Here is a 22,580-nt window from a genome sequence, read left to right as displayed (position 1 = left end):
TGTTTTATTTGCTTAGCCATGGGATGCATTTAAGTTATCATTAAAACGAGTCATCTGCAAGAAAGATGGCTGAGAATTGTTTACATGATTTTGCATCCTATTTTTTATCCAGCTGGTCTGATGGTCATTTGTTGAATTTTGTTTTATTAATTTACAGCTTTACAAGACATGTCCGTGTATGATTTTGGAAGTCATCATGCGACATGAAAATGATCTAGTTTTAAAACCATGTTTTGTTCGGGTTTTTTTTTTATTGGATTATAAATGTCTGCAACGACATGTATTAATTTTACAATCCTGTCTAACCAAACACTCCAAATTAAGATTCCGTCCAAGATTCTATTTAGCTGGTCCGATACATTTTTGTTGTTGAATATTTGCACTCTTGCATGCTATAGATTTTCACTTTTGAGCTGAGCCATGAAAAAGGATTGTGATAGCATAGATTTTTGATTTGGAAGAGTTGGTGTAGGTAGGGCTGTATGTATTCAAAATCTGCAGCATTGAGAATTTTCTCTCGTTATGAAGCCATAACAGTGTTGTGATCTATATCTAATTACTTTGGTGACTCTTGTCAAATAAATCACCATCCTACACAACTGTGTGTATGTGTTTGCGCATGTTTGTGACATTCAGGTTCATTACTCATTTTCAGTTTTGAGCATGACATTTTCAGAGAAGCAATGAACAAAGTTATTTTGCCATTAGCAAGTTGGGTTGACAGTTTTGATGCATCCTGGGTTGGGTGCAGGAACTGGAAAACACCACCATTTGCAAACCTCAGACATACACATGTATAACTCCCAATACAGTTCCTTTTTTTAAGAAACTTTTATTACAAATATGACAAGGGGGAAAAATCGCGAGCAGATGAACAGAATTGACTACACCAATTTGTACTAGTCATTCAAACAGCACATTTCATGTTGGTGGAGAAAAAAAAAGCGTCTTTTCCTACATGCATTAAAAATGTCGTCAAACTGTACAGTCTTGAAACATCCAGTCATTAGCTTTTTTGTTTGTTCTGTGTCAAATTTGGTGTGAAAATTACTCTGCATTTTTCAGATTAAGTTACACAAACATGTTTTCCCAGCGTTTAAAAACAATTACCGTCCAGGTAAACATTAACAACTTAAAATACCCTTACAATTTTTCAAATGCCAGTTGAATGCACGACTTGAAATGTCTGATGGAAAGGGCAGATGTCTTCCAAAGTATCTTCATGTGCGCTTTGCATAGAAAACCGCAAGGCTACCTCAGTAAAACTGTACAGGTCATAGCTGACTTGTCATAAACTGAATTGTCTTGTGAGTAAAAAGTCTAACTGCATTTCTCTACTGAGGCGAGCTGTTACTTCAGCTGACGTAAAATTTAAAATAACGGTTGGTAAGGTGAAAGGTTTTCACAGTCGCAGATGGTTACTCCTTATCCGCAGGCTCGGCGTTGGACTCGGCTTTTGCATCACCGCTGCCTTTCTCCTCGTCCTTTTGATCGCCATTCTGCTTGGACTCGTCCTGCACAGCAACAAAGTCGTGATCAGTGCTAAAACTTCAAATCAGGGAGAGACTGAATACACTGTACTCGCAGTTTTACTGCATGAGAACTAACACCTGAGCTAACATACAGCAGTGAAAACTTTCACACCATGGGAAGGTTCTATGACAGGCCCAGCCTCAACTTTTCGTGATCTTTTTTATACTTTACTGATAACATTGACAGCATCTGAAAAATAAAGTTCATTCAACTATGTCCCAGTTTACACAAACCCCAAGATAATTAGGACAAAACTGAGTCACAACTCAACTGAGAGCACGCTCAGCTACACTGTACAGTGGAACCTCTCTTCAAGACCTTGACAAATTTGAGCAAAAAAAGGGGTTGGCCCACAGTGGAGGTGATTGCACAGCCTTTACCAAGCAATGGTCTTTAAAAACAAAGTCTTAAAACTAACAATGTCTTATAACAGAGGTTCCACTGGATCATACCCACGATCCAGTAATTGTCAAAGAACATCTAGAGATCTCAGAACAACCCTAACATCTCCAAAGTGTGAAACTATCCCAGAAAATCACCCTACCTTGTTGGTTCTACGGGACCCTCCTTGCCCACGCCCACCGCGGCCGCGACCTCGACCTCTAGGTCCGCCACGTGCGTAGCCTCGGGGCTGGTAGAAGCCAGGCTCGTAGTAGTCACGTCGCTGCATCCCGTAGTTGTAGCGCTGGAAGGGGCGGCGGCGAGGGAACGGAGCCTGCAAGAAGAACTTGGTCATTAACTCGCTCACCTGGAGACAGCTATTTTCTCTTTTCATCTAAACAAAATATTAGGTCACGGAACGTCAAAATAAGATGTTATAAGCCAACAGAGTGCAGTTCTTGTCTTTGCTTCTGACACGCAACAAAGCAAAGCCCTACAAATCTGGGATCTGTTTGAAATTGAAAGACTCCTTCATTCTTGTCAGTGTCAGCATTCAGCGTGACTCTTCTCACCAATTCCTCACCGTCTGAATGTTTTTAACTGATCTCGCTGAGAAAGAAATAAAGACTCATCAGATCAGCCCACAAGTTACTTCTTGCAAGATTCAACATGTACAATTTCTTGTGTACTTGTTCTTTTAATTAGTTTAATTTTCTCTTTTTCTCGCAAAAGAGAACGGTGTGTCAGCGCACACAAACACAGCGACTCGGACTGAACTATCAGCAGCGTCTTTTTCACCGACTGACTGCTTCTGAGTCATGACTGGCGCCTCTTCTTAGTCACATTACACAAAAGGTCAAGTCATGGTACAAAACCCTGCCACACCCAAAGCTATCATAAATTTCAGCTTGAATTCCAAAGCAACCACTGAGAGTACAAAACGATGACAAGAACAAGAGAACAAGAAAAAGAATATAATCCGCCATTATCCATTCGTATTTGTCCTGGTGTGGAAACACTCATACATCCATACACTCCTTGCATATTGGACAACTCACCTGCTCCATGTAATAGTCTGGGGGAGGCATCATGGGGCCTCCTTGATAGCCGTTGTAACGCCTGACGGGGTTGCCGCCAAAGTAGCGACGAGGGTAGAATCCCCCGCCCCGGCCAGGAGGGCCGCCACGACGGCGAGGTCCACCTCGGCGTCCTTGATCTTGCTCCTCCTCCTCCTTTTCTTCCTCCTCGTCATCCTCTTTGCCACCCTGAAACAAGTTTATGTCACTTCCTATCAGTTTTTGGTCACTAGAATATTACTACTAATGTTGTTTCTTCTTTTTTTCTGAGAATCTTCAAACATTTGCACACACAGGAAATGTGTCATTGAAATGCTTGACCTTATGACCTAAAACGGGCGATACATCCTGTTCTAGGAAGTCGTAGAGCACCATGACAGTCATACACAAAAAGCCACGCTACCCATCAAGAAAAAAGATATTTAATGAACTGCTCAGGGTCCACTAAAATAATATGGGGGTTCAAACTCAATAGGCAATGAAGCTCTTTGAAGATTCAAGATGGGCTGATGAGGTATCGACTGACTTCTTTAAAAATAAAAAAATTATCCCAGACAAGCAGCTTTTTATATGTACAATATCTGTGCATTGCATCATGTCCAAAGCCAGTATAACAAACAAGTACAGTGGAACCCCTCTTATGAGACCACCACCCCCCACCCCCCCCCCCCCTCTCCAATTTAAGACTCCCTCCATTTCAAGACCTTGTTTTCTCAGATATTCTGTTCATAACCTCTGTAAATTTACCCCCATTTTAAGACTATTTCTTTTTAAGATTTTTGGAAGTCTTAAACTTGGGGTTTCACTGTACACTCTACAACTCGGGCATGCCCAGTATTATGTGTAAACACCAAATCACTGTACACTCTACAACTCGGGCATGCCCAGTATTATGTGTAAACACCAAATCACTGTACACTCTACAACTCTGGGAATGCCCAGTATTATGTGTAAACACCAAATCACGGTACACTGTACAACTCGTGCATGCCCAGTATTATGTGTCAACACCAAAACACTGTACAACTCGGGCATGCCCAGTATTATGTAACACCAAATCACTGTACACTCTACAACTCGGGCATGCCCAGTATTATGTGTAAACACCAAATCACTGTACACTCTACAACTCGGGCATGCCCAGTATTATGTGTAAACACCAAATCACTGTACACTCTACAACTCGGGCATGCCCAGTATTATGTGTAAACACCAAACAGACTCACGCGACGCCCTCCGCCTCCTCCTCTCCTGTAGCCACGGTACCAACCACCACGATTTGCATTGCGGTAGCGCCTGCGGTCTGCTGCGTATTTGCTGCCTTGGACGTTAGTACCGTTGGGCCCAGTGACATTGGCTGCTTCGTTCCCCTAGTGAAGAAAATCTTCATATAGAATTCTATGACTATGAATCGGGAATTATTCTTAAATTGATACATCTCCGACTAAAGTAAAGTCAAGACCTGAGTAATGTTCCTGAACAGTACGCCACAGTGATCACAAAAGTGTGACAGCGTTCATGGACCGTACAAGCCAAACAGGCACAGAAAAGACTGACAAATAAACCATGATTTACAGGTAGAAAAAATAATGTTCAGAAACCATGGGTAACACAGTCAATTTAGATCATGTACAGACTTGTTCAAAGAGAACCAAATAATGTGACAGTATCAAAGAAAGACAAACCATCCAGAACAGCTGACAAAATGTTACAAAACTGAGTGATGATCTAATAGAGTACTACCAGAGGCTCTTCTGCAAGACCATTACTTAGCAGTAACAACCTGTAACTTTGTAAGGATTGTCACATCTAAAAATGATACATTTCAGCCTACTACACGTATGTGACTACCATACAATTCTATGTATCCATTCAAATCGTAAGTTTATCTTTGCAACGCTTCTTGGTCTATAACTCTGTCTCACTGTCTGACAACAGTAACAATGGCGCAGTACTTACTTTTTCTCCTTCAACCACGTCGAACTCGACCTCTTCATTGTCACCAACACTTCTCAAGTACTTTTTAGGATTGTTCTTGATGATGGCGGTCTGGAGATAAACAGAGAAGTAAATAAAAACATGAAAGAGTCTCAGTTAGTATAGAAAGGTGACGTTCACAAAACCACAAGAAATAATTACCACATTTACTAAATCGTATTTACATGCAAAACATGTTGACACCCTGACTGTACATTTTTACAAGGAAGAGCCTTATAGTTACAGTAGCATAGTTAATGGGTCATTCCAAAAAGCTGGCACAAAATGTGGGACAACAGAGAAAAAAAAAAAGTGTTGTAAATAAAAAATTCTTGCATTGCATATGGAAGAGGAGTGTATGAGTGACAATAAAATTCTAGTTTGAAGATAAGTTACAGCTTGATGCCCACATGGGAGGCAGTTGAATTTGTGTCGTCAGCAAAATGTCTATTGTAACATGGAAACCAAATGACAATGAATTAACAACAAAATGACTGTTTCAAATTGCCAAAATTACTTTATTCTTTTTAACATTGACAAAATAACAGCAAACAAACTGAAATAAGTGAAAATACAACATACATGTATATACATCTGAGTACATTATCATGACCTTGAATCTTTACTTATTTGACATAGAAAACTTTTTTCTTTAAGTTTTTCTCTCAGTATAATGAATCACAAGAGAACACAATCATGTTGCATAATAATATGATTCTTTGAATAGAAGAACCCAGGTCAATTAAAAAAGAGGGAGAAGCAAATATAGCCTTTTATACTATGTCTTTAAAAAAAAGTATGTCTATCGTAACATGGAAACCAAAAACAAAGAATCGATTCTCTAACAGCTACCTTCTGATAAGTTACACTCCAATTTTAAACTAGCATACTTTCTATTCAATAGGTTTTTTTTTTACATTTACATTCAGATCCGAAAGCATCTGGTATAGCTTTACCAGCACCACCCTTGCTCCAAGGCCGTGGAATTTTATTTGGAAAACTAGTCAAAGCGAAATGAAATTCCACGACCTGGGAGCAAGGTTGGTGCTGGAACTGTCTTCACAATGTCATTAGCAGTGATCCATGCAGAGTCCGCCCAAGTGTAGTTTTTCTCATTTCCCTTTTCCTTGTCCAGGTAAGTCACTTTCAGCTCTTCGCCGTCAACCTCGGTCACCTTCGCATAAAAACGCACTGTGCGGTTTCTCCCCCCAACAGCCACCAAGCAGAAATCTCCAACGGATGGAGGGGCTTTAGTGTGGGGCTCATCAATGTGGGCAGGGTGGGGCTCATCAGGGTGGGGCTCATCGGGGTGGGGCTCATCAGGGTGGGGCTCATCGGGGTGGGGCTCATCAGGGTGGGGCTCATCAGGGTGGGCAGGGTGGGGCTCATCAGTGTCGTCAGGTGCTTGCTGGTTGATTATGCGGCCATTGGCTGGTTTGAGAGTTTTCGTGGTCCATTGGCCCACAACGTCAAGTTTCAAACATTCACCAACGCCGGACAGGCAAGGGAGGCAGGCACACGACAGCATCCGTGTGAGCAGGACAAATTCGTTCACGCACTTCACAGCATGAAGACTGCGTGTTCCCGGAAGTGTGGAGACGCCCTCTCTTGCTCGGTTTATGTCATACAACTAGCTAAAACAGTCAGCACGTTACTTTGAGGAAATGTCAAATGATCGTAACCAGAAACCAGTAGTGCACAGAAGAAGTGAAAACATTGTCTTCCAGTTACGCGAGACTTCCGGTTAAACGCTCATTGAAAACAAGTGAATATCAATTGACAGGGCTAAAAAAACCATGCAAGTTATTTCATCAAAACTGCACATTTAACAGCCAGACCTTTCCTTAAGCGTTTTAAATGTGAGAAAATCGTAAAGTGGTCATAATCTGGAGTCTTTCGTAACAAGAAAACGTGTTGTCAAAAACTAAAATGGCGACCTTGTTTCCAGTTACGATACACGGAGGAGCAAAGAATTTCGGCTAAAAAAAAATGCAAACGACACCCATCAATCCTAAAAATGGCTTTCCGAATTTATTTCAACATCAAACAATAATTTCGTAGCAAGCAATTTCAAGAGAAGTTGTTTACATGTTCAAATTCAAAGGAAAATCAGTGTCAAGGGTGAATCAACATTCCAAGACTCGGGACAAGAGACATTTTCGAAGTCAATTGGAGAACTTCACATGGTGAATTTGCGAAGATTTAGACATTGAAGGCATTAAAAATTAGCCTGTAATCCTAAATAAAGCATCAATGAAATCATAACACAAAAGAACTTACCGTATTTGCCTGTTAAGTTCTGCTAAACAGAAAGCGTTGTCTTTCGTAACAAAGGAACACAACCAGAACCGAAAGCCCACCACTTGAAACACGCGGCTAATTCCTCATTCGCAGTTACAAACTACACTCTAGTATCCTTCCGCATCAAAATGTGTACGTGAAACACACACAATAGTTCGTCTTTTCTCGTTCTACAGTGAGATTTTGCCTTTGATTACAAGTCTTTCGTAACTAGCAAATCCGGAAGCGATTTGTGTAAACAAAGTTTATGCTTGCTAAACTTCTCTTTCCGAAAAAACAACAAGAAAACAGTGCATGTGTTGTGATGGAAAAATACCCACTTTACGATATAACGTCACAACAATGTATTCCTACGCGAGGTTGCAAGAGCTGAATGAATAGTTCGTTGAGTGCAGATTTGGAAACCACACGTTACGATAGACTGGTTTTCAAAGTCCAGCTAATATTATAAAAATTATAAAACACATACATTTTCTAAATTTACAACATAATTAATATTCTATTAACAGATAATAAAAACATGTCTCTTATCATATTTCACAATCTTTGTTCATGAAAACAATCGATAAGGAAAACCCGATCACTGATGTCACAAATCGGGACTCAATTTTGACCTACATTCTGATATTTTCGACCAATTTTTTTCCAAAACAAAAAAAAAATCTATGACTGGTAACTGTCTATATTATTTCTTCAATCAATTTAGATTTGGTTTATACTGACGAGATTTAGGATTTGTGTATGTGTTAGTAAAAAAACAGATTTCTTTTTTACAACCCTTGAAGATCCCAGTTTTTTGGAATGACCCTAATACATAATGATTAAGAGATGTTTTACATCATCCGGACACATTTACTTCTTAAAAGTTATTCCACAATGCCTAACATCTAATTAAGAAATTAGGAAAAGGAGACAAATTAAAAGTACCAAGCAATTTATTATTATATATATGCTTAAGCCAAGGCCATGGAGGTGGCTCGAGTGCAGAAATCACCAGCTGACCATTTTTGACTGCAATTCTAAGGTTGAAGATACGGTCATCAATCGTGCTCAAACGCAACGCGTGGTGTCATGTTTGGGTGATAGCGATCGATGTTAACTTGAAAGAAATATCCGCATCCAACACACGTGATTAACCTCTAATCTGAAAGATTTTATGTTTTAGTTCTTGGATTAATCAGCAAGCGAACATTTTAAACTCTGATGCAGCAAGAAATTTACATTGATTTTGCGGAAGCGATATGGTGTCAACAAACCGTTTCGTTTGGACACGAAAAAAGAACAATTTATGTGTATTTTTCACTCCATTTTTTTTTTAGATTAATCCGGCATGGAAGTGAAAACCACTCCAATTTAGAATATTGCACCATTTGAAGACAAAACGCGCGATGGACGCCGAGGAATGGCCGAAAGGTAAGGTTTTTATTTTGGTGTCATTTGTTGCGTTTTTGCAAATCCAGCGAAATTTTGGATAGAATATGAAGTAATGACCACATTAGGCTTTCGAGTGCTGAGTTCTGTTTCTCTGATAAAACTAGAGATCCTGTCTGAATAGTTGTGCTTTCATCAACACTTTCCTACATTTGTCCATTTTTGCTTTGTCATGTGCATTCATGCCGATCAAGTGGTGTCACTGTTGCGTTTTTGGTTTGATAGAGCTAAGTACGTTTTCAACCATCAATGATGCATCCCTTCATGAAATCACTTCGTGAAGTACCCCTAAAAGTCATTTACTGCGATTTACAAGATACGTGGTTGATATTATGGGATGCGGGAGATCAAACGCAACTTTACACCAAGTCCGAGGTCGTCAGCGTTATGTTTAAACTCATTCAACTAAATGTCTTCTAACATACACTAATTTTTGTGGCAGATCGAATACTATGAATTAACATCATTGGGTCTGAACTTGTAGACCCTTATTGTGTCTGATCGCCGAGTGCTAGTTTTATGTCCAAACATAACTTGACACTATGCACAGTCAATCTCTGCTGCCACGGCTGGTGTAATGTTAGGTTTGGGCACTCGGTTTTTTACTTATTTTATTTTTGGTAAAGAAAAATAGATGTCGAATTTAATATTGATATTATCTGTTTCAATCTGTTTCAAATAACTCCCCCCCCCCCCCCCCCCCCCCCCCCAGAAACCACGTTTGTGTTGTAGTTAGTGTGATCCATGTCCAAACACAACATAACACATCGGTGTCAGCTTGAACTGTCACAGTGTTGTAGTGTAATATTGGGTTTAAATAAACCTGTGAAATAAGTCTCTTCTTTCAAATGGGATAATGCTTTAGTCTAATTGTTTGCAATGCAGCCCAGCACAACAAAAATATAATCTGTAGGAAAAATGCATTGTACAATTTCACCATAATCTGTTTGAACATAACTTGACGCCAGTTCTGAGACACCCCTCAGTGTACTGTTAAGTTTGGATAGGTTATTTTTGTTATTCTAGATCATCAAAATATTTTTGCATGTCCGGACCGAGCATGCATAGCTTTTTTTTCTTCTAGTTAGGTGTTTTTTTTGGTACTTGTGGATGGGAATTCATGTCCAACATAACATGACACCAACGCATGAATGTCAGGTTATGTCATGTTATGTTTGGGCAACATTTTGTGACTTTTTCCGTTTTTATAGTTTCTTAGTCTATTTTCATCTAGCTTTCCTTTTTATCTAGCATTTTGTACAGGTAAATGTAGACTATACATTATTTTCCTTTTAATTGGTTTGAACATGGTCTTAAGTTATGTTTGGGCATTTTTTCATGGTACAAAAACTTTTTCTAAGGTTGCCCCTCACCTATTCAGTGAACTTAGCTCTGTAGCAGCCTTATATGTGCACACAATGGCATCTGAATTGGATGGCTTACTTACACCCATAGTTCCAGAGGATGTAATTTTATCTTTTGTCACGGTGTCATGTTATGTTTCATGGCGTCATGTTATGCTCCAACAGCAAATTTTCTGTGCAAACATAAAAATTAAGATTAAGTTTACACATCAGATTATTTGGTGGCTAATAATTACCTACCAACACTGCATGTAGATAGCTGTCCTCCTGTTCTTTTATTATGTTTGGCTTTGCCACTTTAGCCTGATAAAGACTGTCACGGCGTCATGTTATGTTTCATGGCGTCAAGTTATGTTTAAGTGTTTTAATTTCAGAATAACTTTTTCTAAGGTTGTGACTTGGCTATGCAGTTAACTGTGCAATGTAGCTACCAACGCTATGCACACAATGGCTTCTGAATTTGATATTTTATTTGCATCTATAGCTCCAGATGATGTAAGTTTATCTTTTGTCACGGCGTCATGTTATGTTCAAGCATGGCTACTTTTTCTTTTTTCCCCTCATTTAAAGACAAGGTAACACATCCACTTTTCTTTTTTTGCCAAAGGAAATAATGTATGTAACAATGTTTTAATGCCAAAATGATTGATTTGGGTGTGTTCTTGGTTTAATTTTTGGCATTTTCGGGTATTACGCAGCATCCAGTGAAGGATGGCTCTATTAATATACGTTATTTGCGTTTTTGACCAAAATATGACATTTTACACAGATCGACAGTGTCATTGTTCTCCGAGACCGCGCTAGCGGTCGAGGTGAACAATGACTGTCGCGATCTGTGTAAAATGTCATTTTGCTCAAAAACGCAAATAACATTTATGTATCGATCGAATTCCTTTCAGGTACTATGACTTTGTTGTTTTGACGATTGAACGAGCACACACACGCATGCAATCAAACACATAGGCTTCATATTTGGGCGTTTCAGGTTGACCGAAACTTCAAAGGAACTACAAAACACACGTCATGTACTGACTTTGTTGTTGTTTTGACATTGAACAGCACACACACATGCAATCAAACACATGACGTGTGTTTTGTAGTTCCTTTAAAGTTTCGGTCAACCTGAAACGCCCAAATATGAAGTTTTGTAGGCCTCTGACATCACATGGCTCAAAGAAGGGAAATCCAATGTCCAATCGATACATTTTAAATTATTGATTCAATTTGATGACTATAATTAGTATTTTTACTATAATATTTTGGAGACACACAAACATTATTTATGTTTTCTGTTTTGGACTTAGTATTGATGGTATTTTGTCTTTGAACTCCATGCTGCATTTTGACAGTGTTTTGGTGTCATGTTATGTTTAAGCAATTTCAAGCTCAGGTATTTGACCCAATTAGAGATTCTTACCTGCTTATCTTGTTTGTATTGATGGATGTGTGGCCTAGCAATAAAGAAACATCACCAACATTTCATTTTGTTTGTTCTTGGATCATTAAATTGCCTGAATCTGAAACTGTGATGGCGTCATGTTATGTTTGAACATTGATATTATTTTTGTAAATGCATCTAAACGATGGCTCAAGTGTGGAAAACATTTTTCGTAGAAGTTTAGCATGACAATACCTAGAAAATTGTCAGGAAATTGTCAGCTTGTAATAATAACATTGAAATTTGTTCTTGCATGTCACACTCATTGGTGTCACCTCCATGGCCTTGACCATATGTAAAACTTGGCATATATACCCAAAATAAACAGAAACTGTATTTACCTGATGTACAAAAACGTCCTCATTTGTGTCATTTCTGCAACAGAACACACATTTTTTAATATTAAATTTCAACCAAAGATATGTAGTTATCTGGTAAATACAATTCTTTTTATCCCCCTCCATTATATATGCAAGGGAAACTAGGGTACGAGTTCTCTGCTATCACCACTGGCTACATTTCACACTCACAGCATTTACGGACTGCTAGTCCTGAAATCTATACCCTAGCCTGGACTCACAATCATCCCAACAGCAATAAAGAGAGGTTCAATTAATCAATACTAAATTTACAAGTTGAGTGTGTTCAGGTTTGTTTTACTACACAATGAGCCATATACCCGTGTGACTTGGAATAATAGGCCGTGAAAAGTAGGATATGCGCCGAAATGGCTGCGATCTGCTGGCCGATGTGAATGCGTGATGTATTGTGTAAAAAATTCCATCTCACATGGCATAAATAAATCCCTGCGCCTTGAATATGTGCGCGATATAAATTGCATCAAATAGAAAATTAAAAAAAAATAAATCCCTGCGCTTAGAACTGTACCCACGGAATACGCGCGATATAAGCCTCATATTGATTGATTGATATGTACACACGTTACAATTTCAACCTCAAGACAAAATTGAAAACTATGGAACCCGATCACTCGTGTCAGTTAACTTTTGCAACAAAATAGTTACACAAAGAGAGTTGTCTGAACAAAAAAAGCTATGGGAACGCCAGTAAATAAAGCTGTTGGCAAGGGTAAAGCTTTTCAGGTGTACAATGAAGTACCAATGAACCACTTTAGGACTGCTAGACTTGGTGTGAACTGCTCAGCAGCAAAATGTTTTTTGTCACCAATGCAGGTGAAACTGCAAAGTGTGTCACACAAGACTTGACAGGTCTAACTAGGTTACCCTTACCTACTTTTATGACCTAATTCCTGTTTTAGTCGGACACTTTCCTCTTTTAAGTTGCAGAACTAATATAAATAATGTTCTAATTTTGTTAAGGATGGCTTTAGTGAACCCTCAGCTAACTAAAAACACACAACAGTCTGACAGACAGTCACAGCAGACTTGTCAACGCCACAACAGGTCTTGTTGTTGACGTTGAGGAGGGGGTGCACTATGGAAGACATTTCTTTGAGACATGGATGTCTGGTTTTGGGTTTGTGTTTGAAACAAAGAAAAAACAGAAAAAGAAACAGCAGTACAGCAACACAAACCTATACAAAAGCCAAAAGTGAAAGCAAGTGTGACGAATGAGTCACAACAGTGGATGAAAACGTAGGCAGCAGACATGCGAGGTAGACAGAGTGTTTGTCGGCCATTTCCCCCCCTTGCCCCGCCCCCTCCTGCACCAGACAGTGTGTGACCCAGTTTTGGGTGCTCCGAGACAGTGACCGACATAAGGGTCGGGTGGTTAAAATCCCCAGCCTGCGCTCGTTTCTCAAAACCTAACAGCTCAAACACAGCACTGCAAACCTCGCAAAATGCACTGGGCACCGTGGCCCGACCTTCAAAGCCGACTACAATGCCACCGCATTTCGAACAAAGGCGCTTGCAACATGCCCGGTCCGCGATCCAAAAAAGGCTAGGTGCACACACCACACAGGAGCCAACCAATCTACCGCATGCATAACATTTCCCGCATTTTGCAGCGATTAAGTGTCGTCCATGGAAAGACACTTGACCATACTTCCGAAAGCAGAAAAGGAGATCGGTCGAAACACGTGGGTAAGGAGTGGGATGGGCAAACATGACTAAACAGGAACAAGACAGACACAGACATGTTGGACATTCTTACCGGTTGATGAAACCATAGCCGGACTTGACGTTGAACCATTTCACGGTTCCTTTGATCTTTTCGGCTGAAAGAATGAACAAACTTAGTCGTCAACATTAATTAGAGTCGTGACATGCCGTACTTTTCACATAATCTCCTAAACCGGCGAACAAAGGGCTTCGTCGCCATAGACGGAACAGCGGCGAGACCACGCGGTCGGACCCGGTACGGTTCGATTTCGACTCGAAAGAGTAAAATCGACTTACCGATGATTTTTTTCTCTTTGGGCTTTTCCTCTTCTTCCTGCGGCTTCTCTTCTTGTTGAGGGGCTTCTTCGGCATCGGCCATGATGGAAAAAACGCCGTTAGCCGCCTTGATGGTAGATTTCCGACGTGGTAGGTCTCTTACGATGTTCTCGTTGCTCTAAGGTGGACTTGGCATGCTGGAAAAGAGACGGACGAGGAACGAGTTGGTGATTGGTCAGAGGGAAAGGCTGCTTCGCGCTGATTGGCTCGATCGGGAGGTTATCAAAAAAAAGTTGGTTCGGATGATTCATGAAACGAATCAGCGCGCGGCTTGCTCGCTGACAATGAGCATGAATATGAAGCGTTTATGCTAATGAGCAAATTCGTCTCCTGACTAGATCGATACATATAGTAAACTGCACTGCCATCACTTTGAGAAAAAGAAGAGAGGAATAAAAAAAAAGTAACCGCACTACTTGAGAAAACACACTTTTTTTCTGCGCCGCACGATGCGGTGAAACACTGAAATGTTGCGATAAGAGGAAGTACTTGAAAAGCTTTTCCTAACCATCAGCTGGTACATTTTTTCAATCAAATGCGGCATGTTAACTGTAGCGGGGATTTTTCCTTCTCAGTGACGGTGTCACACTGACCTTCTGTCGTTCTTTGTTGCTTCGTCTTACTATGCGAGTGTCACTCTCAGTCTTTCTTTCTCCGTCTATAGTATAACTGATCATAGTTCTCCTCAGTCTCTACTTCTCTCAGTGCGAGTCTTTTGTTCGCTGTGACAATGTGCAGTGCTACCAGAGTAACTTAATCAGACACCACTGTTTAGAAAATAAAAGTAGTGCTGATTTCTTCCGGAAAGTCAGTTTGCTCAGATCAGTGTTTCTGATTTTATTGGGTTTTTTAAATTTTGTATTCGTTTGCTCAATGTTCAATTTTTTTTACACTGTTAGTGTTACCACGCCGTGGATGGTGGCACGCCTAGTTTTTTCCACCGCAGGAACAACACCCAATTCGTTCCCCCGCACGCGGAAGCAAAATTGTTATCTCGCAAAGGAATTGCCCTGTGAAGGTACGTTGTGGCAAATCACATTATTAAGTATAGATATTCTGAAGCAGAATTGCCTAGGCTATATGTATAATATGTAATTTATGTCTTGTTGTGTACTCGTGAACAGTGGCGTTCGATTTTCTGCCGAAGTCCGTGAAAATTATACAGAGAGGTCTCAATTTCGTACAAATTAACCTAGAACTACCATTTAAAACACTATGTTAATACTCACAGTTTGATCTTCGATACCTTGCAGCCTTGTATGCGCGTTTTTGGGCACCAGCATCGTGGATAAGCTGCTCTAATCTAGCGTTATTTTGTGGTACTCGATTCTCAGTGGGTAAGGTCCCCCGCAGACACCAGATAAGGTCCCCCGCATTTTTGACCAAGCTGCGGGGGATCTTACCCCGTCAAATTTCACTGTTGATCTTTGAACCGATCGTGAGTCTAAACTAAGGTAAGCTTAAACTTAACAAGTCGCGTAAGGCGAAAATACAATATTTAGTCAAGTAGCTGCCATTTTTCAGCAAGACCGTATACTCGTAACATCGTCAGTCCACCGCTCATGGCAAAGGCAGTGAAATTGACAAGAAGAGCGGGGTAGTAGTTGCGCTAAGAAGGATAGCACGCTTTTCTGTACCTCTCTTTGTTTTAACTTTCTGAGCGTGTTTTTAATCCAAACATATCATATCTATATGTTTTTGGAATCAGGAACCGACAAGGAATAAGATGAAAGTGTTTTTAAATTGATTTGGACAATTTAATTTTGATAATAATTTTTATATATTTAATTTTCAGAGCTTGTTTTTAATCCGAATATAACATATTTATATGTTTTTGGAATCAGCAAATGATGGAGAATAAGATAAACGTAAATTTGGATCGTTTTATAAATTTTTATTTTTTTTTACAATTTTCAGATTTTTAATGACCAAAGTCATTAATTAATTTTTAAGCCACCAAGCTGAAATGCAATACCAAAGTCCGGGCTTCGTCGAAGATTACTTGACCAAAATTTCAACCAATTTGGTTGAAAAATGAGGGCGTGACAGTGCCGCCTCAACTTTCACGAAAAGCCGGATATGACGTCATCAAAGACATTTATCAAAACAAGAAGGGCAAAGCCCATACGACTCACATGCTTTACACATTTTTCCTACCAAAATACATGTGACCTTGACCCAAGGTCAAGGTCATCCAAGGTCATGCAACACAAAGCTGTTAATTCAAGACATAGGAAGTACAATGGTGCTTATTGGCTCTTTCTACCATGAGATATGGTCACTTTTAGTGGTTCACTACCTTATTTTGGTCACATTTCATAAGGGTCAAAGTGACCTTGACCTTGATCATATGTGACCAAATGTGTCTCATGATGAAAGCATAACATGTGCCCCACATCATTTTTAAGTTTGAAACAGTTATCTTCCATAGTTCAGGGTCAAGGTCACTTCAAAATATGTATACAATCCAACTTTGAAGAGCTCCTGTGACCTTGACCTTGACGCAAGGTAAACCAAACTGGTATCAAAAGATGGGGCTTACTTTGCCCTATATATCATATATAGGTGAGGTATTGAATCTCAAAAACTTCAGAGAAAATGGGAAAAATGGGAAAAATAGCTGGTTTTTAGGCAACATTTATGGCCCCTGCGACCTTGACCTTGAAGCAAGGTCAAGATGCTATGTATGTTTTTTGGGGCCTTGTCATCATACACCATCTTGCCAAATTTGGTACTGATAGACTGAATAGTGTCCAAGAAATATCCAACGTTAAAGTTTTCCGGACGGACGGACGTCCGTCCGTCCGGACGTACGGACGGACGGACGACTCGGGTGAGTACATAGACTCACTTTTGCTTCGCATGTGAGTCAAAAATGAAAAAAACGTTCGGGGATTTCATACCCAGGAACTCTCATGTCAAATTTCATAAAGATCGGTCCAGTAGTTTAGTCTGAATCGCTCTACATACACACACACACACACACACACAGACAGACACACACACACACACACACACACGCACATACACCACGACCCTCGTTTCGATTCCCCCTCGATGTTAAAATATTTAGTCAAAACTTGACTAAATATAAAAATCAAAACTTGACTAAATATAATGAAGAGCAGTATCCACAAGTAGTTTGACTTTGACCAGCAAAAAGATTTAAGCCCTTCTGTTGACCGTGCTTTGTGTTATTTCATCATTTTTAACGTGGGAGACAGTATTTCTGACTTGTCTTGATGACATTTCTTCTCTTATGTAGTACACGAGAGTGTAAATGGTAAGACAACTAGCTGATCCAATGCAAAATAAAGTACCGAACAGTATGATATAAACTTCAATACTAGAAAGTCTGGTTATCTACTATTTTAAGGCATTAATTTGGAGACACCTACCATGTTGTTCGTCTTGCGGGGGAACGAATTGGGTGTTGTTCCTGCGGTGGAAAAAATAGGCGTGCCACCATCCACGGCGTGGTTACTTGACTCAACCTGACTCGGACAAGTATCCTTGGCGGATTATGACATTATTCAGTTATTCTGCAGAAAAATCAAAATGCGGGAGAAAAACTGTCTTTTCTGCAGCATTTCTGCATAATGTCATCTTTCGCCTAGCCTAAGCAGCGTTTTTTTCTGCAGCAAAACATTTTACTGCAGTAAAATTGAAATCAAGAATGCTGCAGTAAAACGGTGCTGTTGTTTTACTGCAGAAACCCTGTTTTTATTTATTTTTTTCTGCAGCATTTTGTACTGGCTCTTGGCGGATTATGACATTATTCAGTTATTCTGGAGAAAAACCGAAATGCTGGAGATAAACTGTCTTTTCTGCAGCATTTCTGCATAATGTCATTTTTCGCGAGAGCAACGTTTTTTTTCTGCAGTAAAACAGTTTTAAAACGGTGCTGTTGTTTTACTGCAGAAAACCTGTTTACCCTTTTTCTGCAGAATTTTGTACTGACTCATTATAATGTTGGAGCACGCGAGCCCCCCTCTGACGAGAGATGGACTCATCCAGAATTACCAATAGTTACAAACTATTATACTATCCCAGGGGGCGACGAATACAAACGCTACTTTACAAGGTCGTTCGTTTTTCTCCAGAAAAACTGTCACACGGACTATTCTGCAGTAAAACAACATCACCGTTTTACTGCAGCATTCTTGATTTCAATTTTACTGCAGTAAAACTGTTTTACTGCAGAAAAAAACGTTGCTCTCGCGAAAGATGACATTATGCAGAAATGCTGCAGAAAAGACAGTTTTTCTCCAGCATTTCGGTTTTTCTCCAGAATAACTGAATAATGTCATAATCCGCCAAGAGCCAGTACAAAATGCTGCAGAAAAATCCGCTCCACAACAAGTTCCAAGCTCTCACCAAGAACCGCTTGAAGCGCCAGAGCCCCAACCATCAGCTGAAAGCACAGCAGAGGGAGAATGCTGACATCCTTCAACCCAGCCCTGACCAGTGCGAGAGGCTCAATCCAAAGCCGTGGTCTCCCCAGAGTCAGAGATTCCATGTAAGGATGTCCATTCCTGGCATCTCTGGAAAACAGCAACAGAGTGATGCAGCCCTCCGCTCCCTTGCCCTGGAAGAAATACACAGGAGGTACCCAGCCAGCAAGTGGACCCACGCTTATACAGATGGTTCGGCAGAGTGCGCAACCAAGAACGGAGGAAGTGGCGTCTTCATTCAAATTCCAGGAAGACCCCCAGAGACACTGACCACACCATGCGGTGTTCTCTGCTCCAACTTCAAAGCAGAAGTTGTTGCCCTCCATACAGCTGCAGACTTCCTCACCTCTCTTGAGGAAACCCCACCCAAGGTTGTCTTCCTCTCTGACTGCCTGTCCGCACTACAAGTCCTCACAGCCCCTGCAGAACACCTCGTGGAAGAGCTGAAGAAGTCCCTGAACGACTTGTCCCAGAAAGCCTCCGTAGTTCTGCAGTGGATTCCAGCGCACTGCGGCATCGCTGGAAATGAGAAGGCGGATGGTCTGGCCAAAGATGCAGGAAGACAGGAACAACCAGAAACCAGCCTGTCCTTCCGAGAGACCAAAACCCTCATCAAGCATCGCTGGAAGACAGCATTCAAAGAAAGAAACGGAGGCTACAAGCCAGACCAAGACCCCATCCACCGCCTCAGCCGTGCAGAGCAGACTGCCATCTTCCGGCTGCGTACAGGGCACTGCGGCTTTAAAGCGCACCTGAAAAGGATCGGCGTAGCAGAGTCGGCATTGTGCGATTGTGGGGCGGCCGACCAGACAGTAGAACATGTATTGAATACATGCACAAACTTCACTCTGCTGCGGAACCAGATCTGGCCAGAAGGAGCTACACTGGAGACCAAGCTCTGGGGAACGTCAGAAGACCTGAAAGCGACGTTCCAGTTCACGACAGCAGCGGAACTACGACCCTAGACACAACCGTCGAACGCAGAAGAAGAAGAAGCTGCAGAAAAAGTGTAAACAGGTTTTCTGCAGTAAAACAACAGCACCGTTTTACTGCAGCATTCTTGATTTCAATTTTCAAGTACTGCAGTAAAATGTTTTGCTCCAGAAAACCCCGTTGCTTCGGCGAAAGATGACATTATGCAGAAATGCTGCAGAAAAGACAGTTTTTCTCCAGCATTTCTGTTTTTCTGCAGAATAACTGAATAATGCCAAAATGCTGAAGAAAAAGTGTAAACAGTTTTTCTCCAGTAAAACAACATCTCCGTTTTACTGCAGCATTCTTGATTTCAATTTTACTGCAGTAAAACTGTTTTACTGCAGAAAAAAACGTTGCTCTCGCGAAAGATGACATTATGCAGAAATGCTGCAGAAAAGAACGGTTTTTCTCCAGCATTTCTGTTTTTCTGCAGAATAACTGAATAAAGTCATCATCCGCCAAGGATAGACAAGTACATTTGAAAGTCAAGTTACTCCTTGCTCACTGAGTCTCAAGTCTATGACACCTCTGTGTGCGGATGACTACTGACTTCCTGACTAAAAGAAGACCTGAGTTGAAAGACTGAGTCATTCCAGTCACGCTGTCATTTTTCATAATACTGTAAAGCCTTTTCCGTTCAGTTTGGGGGTTTGATCTCCAACGTGTTTCGTCTCTGTCAATGAACTCGAGTCACTGAGTAGTGAGTAAGACCTTGGCGTACCATTATGTGACAGTCCCTATTCCAATGTGTTTCGGGGTAAAACTGACACATGGCCCGGCGCACTGACATGACACAAACCGGCCGTGCCGTGGCCCTGCCTTATGACAGAATAATAGAGCCAACACTGAAGATCCATCCCAGCTCGGATCACAGTGATCATCATAGTGACTGATTGTTAATGGATCACGACTAAATTACTCATATCCCGCTGATACGTAACATCTCAAGACCCTCAGTTGGCTCCGCGGCCAAGCGTGTCGCCAGCAAAATATGAGCCAAACTGACTTAGTTTGTCAGTCACAAAGAGCATGGTCAGTCATACTTCAGGATAATACTGATTATTACAAATTACACTTTCCAGTTACCGACTGATGTCAATGCCATCTGTGTGAGTTGTACTTTTCGCTCACCTCCTAAAAAAATCATTTTGTGTAGTCTTGACAAAGATAATTTAGCAGTTGTTTATGTAACACTCAAACGACAATCATGAAGATAACTAGTGTGAATTTTTTTGTCTTCACAATTGGCCAGGCTCATACTACCAACAGCAATCGTAATTATAATGATATCAGTCTCTTTTTTGTTCTCTTGGCTCCTATGAAGTTTCTAAAGGCACTCTTTGATGTTTTGAATAGCGAAAAATTGTAAGCTGAAAGCACTATCAGTAATTCGACAGTCGTCTTTGTTACCTATCTGTGATGATGATAAGAAAGATACAAACATGTATTCTCGCCGTGATCTCAACCTATCTTTTGTTTCTCTTGGCTTCTTTTTTCTAACTTGGGCATTCATTGATTGACGTTTTCAGTACCGACAAAATTCAAAATTGGTCATATCTGAAAGCATGTCAGAAATTCGACAGTCGTCACTTTTTTTTTCTTTAACTTATCTGTGAATATAAATGTGATCGTTGTAATCAGTCTTTCTTTTGACACTAGTACTACAATAACGGACACATCCTTTGTTCCCGCGGCCGCTACCCGGGATAAACACTGTGACACAAATACCGCGGGGTGAATTAGACTTCTAGCTATGCCCACGGTGTTGTCCCAGCAAGTCACGTTTGGTGTCTTCAGTTGGTGGCTGACAGGGGCAAGGATAAATTAAGTAAAGCAGCTTCTTGTCAAGTGCTGGGTTTACCGCCTCAGTGACCGAACGCGTTTTAATGATTATGAAAGATTGAAATTGAATATAACTTTTTTCCAGCATAGCCTTTAAGAAACTACCCCCTACCGCTTCCCCGGCTCAAATTAACTTTATTATCTCACGAGTCACATATATGGAAATTGCAGTGGTGGTGCATGATGTAACATAATGTTGTAGTGTTTCGTTTGTCTTGATGTTACATGCACCACCACCGCAATTTCTCCATGGGAGATAGGCCCTAATAAAGTTCATTTGATTTGAATCATGATTGAACTGTTTCCCGTGCCTGTCAGTGGTTGCCCGGGGTGTCACGTCAGGCTGTGTGTCGCTTTCCGCGAAGAGTCAGTCCTGCAAAGCGGTGACAGACACTTGACAAAGCCAATTCTTCAAAGATTTCCATTTGTATGAAAAGAGTTTTTCGACGAAACGGCAAAAGTCAGGATCCGTGAGTTGTTTACAATGTGCGCTGATCTGCGTGTCGTTGGGAATAACTTGTTACAGGACACACAGTGCGGTTTTGCCGATTCGGTTCATTGGCTGCCGCGATCGCACCACTACCGTGACCCTACCCTCCCCCAAACCCCGAACACTGTAAATCCCACAACCTTCTGTCGACTCGACTTTTCCCCTCTCTACCCCCGACCGCTCCCCCGGCTCCCAAACCGCCATGTTCAGTATACATCGAGGCTTCTCAAGCTTGAAGGAATGTCCTCTGAGCTTTTATGCTTTATTTTGTCACTATGTCTTTTCCAGCAAAATTGTCTTTTGCATGCATTATATTCAGCAGGTTTGATCACAGTTAGCAATAGCAGACAAAAGGCAGGCTTTTGACCCAAAATATCCAACGAACGTAAACCGACTTGAGTTGATAAGCCGTCCCAACGCTACAATCATTCTGTTTTTTGTGTGTTTGTTTTTAAAACAAAGGTATTCTCAATATTCTAGTAACACTCTATTGAAATAACACACACACTTTTTTTTAGCCGTTAAAGTCAACCGTTATGGAAAATGAGCAGAAGACACTTACCCACCTCCTGATGCGGCGCTTCCAGTCGATGTTCGTTGTCTGACAACCTGAAACGTGACTCGGCCAGACTTATCTCTACGTCACAGAAAAACACGCTTGATCAAATGACGTCATTGTCAAAAATGCACACGTCATAACGCAGAGAGGTCTCCCAATTTACCATTGACCTCTTTTTATAAAGAGACCAAAAAGCAATGTACTCACGTTAAAATGACGAACACGGAACGAATAACGGCGACGTTTCGACCTAAGGGTCTTCTTCAGGCACAAAAACACAAAAGTACACACACAAAAAAGAAGAAGAAAGACGATAGAACAAATAAAGAGGAGAACAAC

At 40.8% G+C, this 22,580-nt stretch overlaps 1 protein-coding gene across 1 annotated transcript; it reads right to left on the bottom strand.

Moving 5' to 3' along the window:
- Positions 1-812: 812 nt before the first annotated feature.
- On the bottom strand, positions 813-22,376 carry LOC138978352 (Y-box factor homolog). Its single transcript, XM_070351072.1, has 9 exons — positions 22,245-22,376; positions 13,883-14,058; positions 13,638-13,701; positions 11,843-11,876; positions 4,950-5,039; positions 4,217-4,360; positions 2,973-3,179; positions 2,078-2,248; positions 813-1,514 (listed from the first exon to the last, which is right to left on the bottom strand). The coding sequence occupies exons 2-9, from the start codon at positions 13,962-13,964 to the stop codon at positions 1,419-1,421; spliced, it is 888 nt and encodes a 295-aa protein (XP_070207173.1). The 5' UTR covers positions 13,965-14,058; positions 22,245-22,376; the 3' UTR covers positions 813-1,418.
- Between the last annotated feature and the right edge of the window lie 204 nt (positions 22,377-22,580).

The sequence above is a fragment of the Littorina saxatilis genome, linkage group LG10 (genome assembly GCF_037325665.1).
Source record: "Littorina saxatilis isolate snail1 linkage group LG10, US_GU_Lsax_2.0, whole genome shotgun sequence".
NCBI classification, from domain to species: domain Eukaryota; kingdom Metazoa; phylum Mollusca; class Gastropoda; order Littorinimorpha; family Littorinidae; genus Littorina; species Littorina saxatilis.
Note: the sequence above shows the minus strand (reverse complement) of the source record. Positions and strands in the feature narration are given on the sequence as shown.

Excerpts from the sequence above, each read along its gene's own strand:
- LOC138978352 (XM_070351072.1), bottom strand. The coding sequence starts at position 13,964 with ATGGCCGATGCCGAAGAAGCCCCTCAACAAGAAGAGAAGCCGCAGGAA. Across the intron at positions 13,702-13,882 it reads CAAAGAGAAAAAAATCATCG|CCGAAAAGATCAAAGGAACC; the intron begins GTAAGTCGATTT and ends TCATTCTTTCAG. Across the intron at positions 11,877-13,637 it reads GGCTATGGTTTCATCAACCG|AAATGACACAAATGAGGACG; the intron begins GTAAGAATGTCC and ends GTTCTGTTGCAG.